At 44.8% G+C, this 5,246-nt stretch overlaps 1 protein-coding gene across 1 annotated transcript; it reads left to right on the forward strand.

Moving 5' to 3' along the window:
* The first annotated feature begins 492 nt into the window (after nt 1-492).
* LOC146160578 (uncharacterized) lies at nt 493-966 on the forward strand. The gene has a single exon (XM_083384024.1). It carries the CDS (start codon nt 493-495, stop codon nt 964-966), a length of 474 nt encoding a protein of 157 aa, XP_083240150.1.
* Nucleotides 967-5,246: the final 4,280 nt, after the last annotated feature.

Below are 5,246 nucleotides of genomic sequence, written 5' to 3' on the forward strand. Positions count from 1 at the left end.
CAAAAATTCGCACTGTTGCTTGTACAACGTTTAATCTGGTCGAGCGAACCAGCAAAGGAGAAGCGGACAGAGCTTTACCTTTTCGTAAGTTAGCATTTTCTTTAGATCAACTCCTTATATTGATACTAAGCATAAAAAGTCCTACATGAGAAAATATTTAAAACTTTTGCAATTTGAACTTTTAGAAGCATTACATAAAAGTGTTAAATGGTTCCCGTTGGTAAACTACTACGTCATCCACTGTGCGTATGGAGGGGGGACGAGGTAAACGCCATATTTTTTTCCAACTTAAAAAAATATACCATTGTGGCGTACATGGTTTCGCGTCGGCGCGCGCTTAGCGAAGCGTGCAATTTGCCTTTTTTGAGTTGTGCTTTATAATCGAGTGTTGTGTTGCACTGACCCCCTTATTCGATCTACGCATCTCGCAATAAAGCATCAACCGCTTCACTGGTGACCCCGCAACTTTAAAACGTTCTTTTGAAGTCGAAGATGGAAGCTGAACACGCCGTTTCGACCAAGCTTCGTACGTTCTGGCCAACACAGCCACGTGTTTGGCTGCAGCAGGTAGAGGCGCAGTTTGCTATTAAGAAAATTGTTGAAGATAAAACTAAGTTCTATTACGTAGTTTCTGCGCTCGACCAAGGAACTGCAGCACGTTTAATTGACCTGCTGGAGCGCCCGCCGGCCGAAGGCAAGTACGACGCAATTAAGCAACGCTTGCTGCAGTCATTTACGCTTTCAAAGCAAGAACGAGCAGCGCAGCTTTTAAACAAGCCTCCTTTGGGCGACAAGAAACCCTCTGTTTTAATGGACGAGATGCTTGCCCTACTCGGAGACCACCGTTCTTGTTTTCTTTTTGAACATTTGTTTTTGCAGCACATGCCTGAGGATATCCGGTTAATATTGGCTCACGAGGATACCACAGATCTTCGTCGATTGGCTCTGAAGGCAGACATTTTATAGCTTTCTCGCAGTAGCAACAACGAGTTTGCTGTAAGCAAGGTGCAACGCGGTAAGCAATTTCGAAATAACAGCGATAAAACTACTGGTATATTATGTTTCTACCATAGACGCTTTGGAGCAGACGCACGTCAATGCAGCCCACCGTGTTCTTTTCAGGGAAACGACAAGGCCGGCTGCCTGTGATAGCGAAGAAAGCCGGCAATACTTTTAGTCTATTTTTTCTTTGGGACCGGGTTTCTGGTCGTAACTTTTTAGTGGACACTGGAGCTCAAGTAAGTGCCCTTCCACCTACCGGTCTCGAACGACGCACAAACCCGAAGGGTTCCGTTCTTAAGGCTGCAAATGGTAGTTTAATCGCCACTTACGGTTACAAAATGGTTACACTCCACATCCCGGCTGGAGTTTTTAAATGGAGGTTTGTGTTGGCAGACGTTTCACGCCCACTGCTCGGTGCAGACTTTCTTCGCGCTAACCGCTTGTTAGTCGATATTGAAAGGAAACGTCTTGTACACTGAGATGCTTTTTCTACTTGCCCGTTAAGAGTATATCGCTGTCCACCGCCTCAACTTAACACACTTAATTCGTTGCTTTCTCCATTTGAAAGATTATTAGATAGGTTTCCTAGTCTGAAAATCCCTAGTTTTTCCGGTGCCTTGCCTAAACATGGCGTCCAACACTATATTGTGACCACTGGCCAACCTGCACATTCCCGCGTCAGACGCCTTTCGCCTGAAAAGTTATCGTTAGCTAGGGCTGAATTTCAAAAGATGCTCGAGTTAGGTATAGTGCGCCGGTCATCCAGCCCATGGTCGTCACCTCTCCACATGGTAGAGAAGCCCTCGGGTGGTTGGCGCCCCTGTGGCGATTATCGTCGCCTCAATGATGCCACTCAAGCTGATCGTTACTCTATACCCCATTCCACGACGTCTGGCTGGTTGTACCGTATTTTCTAAAATAGACTTAATACGAGGCTATCATCAGGTTCCAGTTGCTGAAGCAGACATCGCAAAGACCGCTGTCATCACACCATTTGGTCTCTTCGAGTTTCTTCGAACTCCGTTTGGGTTGGAAGAATGCCGCGCAAACTTTTCAGAGGATGATGGACTCAATTTGTCAAGGTTTGCACTTTTTATTTATGTTTACCTCGATGACATTCTTGTTGCTAGTCCAACTAAGGCTGCTCACATGCAACACTTAACGCAGCTTTTTCAGCAGCTTTCAGACCACGGTCTTGTTTTGAACCTGCAAAAGTGCGAGTTCGGTAAAGAAAGCCTGGAGTTCCTCGGTCATTTCGTTGACCAGCACGGGGTCAAACCTCTGCCTTCGAAAGTTGACGCAATCAACAACCTTCCTGTGCCTCAAACCGTCAAGGGTTTACAGGAGTTTTGCGGTATGATAAACTTCTTTCATAGGTTCATTCCAAATGTCGCAGACATTATGAAGCCCCTGTATGGTTCCTTATCCGGCAAGCCGAGGTCACTCGTTTGGACTCGCGTTCTTCAGGAAGCTTTCGACAAAGCAAAGAATGCACTCGCTAACGCAACGCTTTTGCATCACCCGGAGTGGCAAGCCAGCATCGCGCTCACAGTTGATGCTTCGCAGTCTGCCGTCGTCGCAGTCATCCAACAACTTAAAGAAGGCTGCTGGGTCCCCCTGGCGTTTTTCAGTCGTCAACTGAGAAAACCCGAAACCAGGTACAGTACCTTCGATCGCGAGTTGTTAGCACTACACCTAGCAATCCGGCACTTTCGCTACTTCATTGAAGGTCGCAACTTCACAGCCTATACTGATCACAAACCTCTCACTTGCATTCAAGAAAGACTTTGACTTCGAGGCACTAGCGCGTGCACAACAGACGGACGAAGTACAATCTTCCCGCACTGCTGTTACAGGGTTGACTTTGAAGGATATTTCAATTGGTTCTTCCGCAACTACACTCCTGTGCGATGTATCTACAGGTAATCCTCGTCCAATTGTTCCTGCATCATGGCAGAAAAAAGTGTTTGACGCCGTACATGGGTTATCACACCCATCCATCCGCATCACGAAAAAGCTTATGGCCTCAAAAGTTTGTCTGGCATGGCATGAAAAAGAATGTTGTCCAATGGGCCAAGCAATGCATCTGTTGTCAGCGTTCCAAGGTTCAACGCCATATTCGTTCCCCACTGAAGGACTACATACCTCCGTCTGCTCGTTTTCAGCACATAAATATAGACATTGTTGGTCCACTTCCACCGTGCTGCTCCTAAGGAAGACTTAAAAGCGTCATCCGCTGAGTTGGTTTATGGCGCACCTTTAACAGTTCCGGGTGAATTCATTGCTAATGAAGGAGGTTTTACTTCTAACTTTTTACCTGCTTTACAGGACACTCTCCGACGGCTGTTGCCACAACCGATGTCGCGTCACAGCAACCCTCGTATTTCCGTCCCGTCGACATTGAGGAATAGCCCATACATGTTTGTACGCCGTGACACGCTCCTCTGACCAAACCGTACGATGGCCCATATAATGTCCTTCAAGCGTCCAGCAAAACCTTCCTTTTAGATGTTGGAGGTCGTCAACAGACCATTTCCATCGACCGCTTGAAACCGGCTCACGTCGATTAAACTAAACCGGTTCCAGTCGCGCAACCTCCGGCCAGAGGACGACCAAGACGCAACGTTCGTCCCCCGCAACGCTACGCGGCTTTTTATATGCCCGCTTCTGGAGGGGGGTACTGTGGCGTACATGGTTCCGCGTCGGCGCGCGCTTAGCGAAGCGTGCAATTTGCCTTTTTTGTGTTGTGCTTTATACTCGAGTGTTGTGTTGCGCTGACCCCCTTATTCGATCTACGCATCTCGCAAAAGCATCAACCGCTTCACCATGATAAGACTCTATAAAATACAAGGGGGGTTGTGACGTCATGCTGGAGTAAAACCGTTTTTAACACATTCGTGTTCGGTTAAGGCTCAAGTTCTTTTAAAATATTTAGTTCAGTTCCGGTTTGTCTCCTTAAAATCTTACAAAAACGGTTCAGGTTCGGAAAAAAATCGCCCAAAATCGGTTCAAAAAGTTCCAGTTCGGGTACGACTCCCTGTTTCAGATACAACACATAACATTGTCATTTAGTTATTTGTAATCGGTCACGCAGATAATTTCGATAAATTTGAAAATAAAAGGTTCACGCTTTTACGCCGAGAGCTTTTCCATATATTTCGCAGAATTTCACAAGAAATTTAGTTTACGAAAAAGAAGAATTCAATATGATTTTTTACCGGCACGGATACTTAATTTGACATCACAGTCGATCAAATGCCTTTCACACATGTGTTTTAAGTTGTCACTCTTTTTGTGGGTAGGCACTCAGACAATAACCCATTTTAGACTCATTCAGCGCCAAACAGCTTTGGGACGACCGGCGCCTTTGCTGTTTTATAACGTTGACCACGTTTCTTAACCAAAAGGCGCCCCTCACCCTAGGTGGGGGTTTGGTGTTTATTCTGTTTTAATTATGTCCCATGCTTTACATTAAAATTACACGTGTATAGTTAAGTAACTGAAGAAACAGTTTATTGTTTTGCACTTTGTGAGCTTCGCTACTAATTTTTGATAGTTTGTTGGTTTTCTAACTATATTTTCCACGTTTTACGACCGACGTGGGCTATACATTTAGTCAGAACACAATAGTAAAGTTGTACGTTGTGTACATAGGTTGGACACTTGGGTAAGTTGTGCACATGCGATCTAATTAGTGGTTGGGCACCACTCCAACAGCTGTACAAACTCTGTTTTTGCTAACTTTAGTCAATGCCTTCACAACATGTTTGTTAAAATCGGCTTGATAAAAATCAATGTGTCGAGCACGAGCAATTTGTTGTGCGCCAATGCGAAAAGCCTCAAGGGGGCGCGGCTGAAAGAGGGTTAAGAACCACTGATGTAAACTATACACGTGTTTAGATTACAACGAAAGCCAAAAGTACCACACATGTTATAAATTTATATTTAAGTAACGTGAAGCGCCGCTCTAACGAAGATGCTACAATACATTATCCGTTACAATTACTTAATGGATACAAGATAACTGCCACGTTTGATTTTATAATTATTGGCTATCACACGGTCTAACTCTAACACAACGTAAAATGTGAATTGTATTAAGACCCTACACTCCAACAGCATGATCGAATGCATTTTGCTTAGCAACGCAACATACAGACAGATTTCGCAAATTATCGCAGTTTTTGCAGCCTTCATTCATTTTCATCGCTAGAACAACGACAGTATCCTTTTCAGTTACATAA

This window comes from Ascidiella aspersa, chromosome 3, assembly GCF_963924565.1.
Source record: "Ascidiella aspersa chromosome 3, kaAscAspe10.2, whole genome shotgun sequence".
NCBI lineage: Eukaryota > Metazoa > Chordata > Ascidiacea > Phlebobranchia > Ascidiidae > Ascidiella > Ascidiella aspersa.

Coding starts and splice junctions, on each gene's coding strand:
- LOC146160578 (XM_083384024.1), top strand. CDS start 493: ATGGAAGCTGAACACGCCGTTTCGACCAAGCTTCGTACGTTCTGGCCA.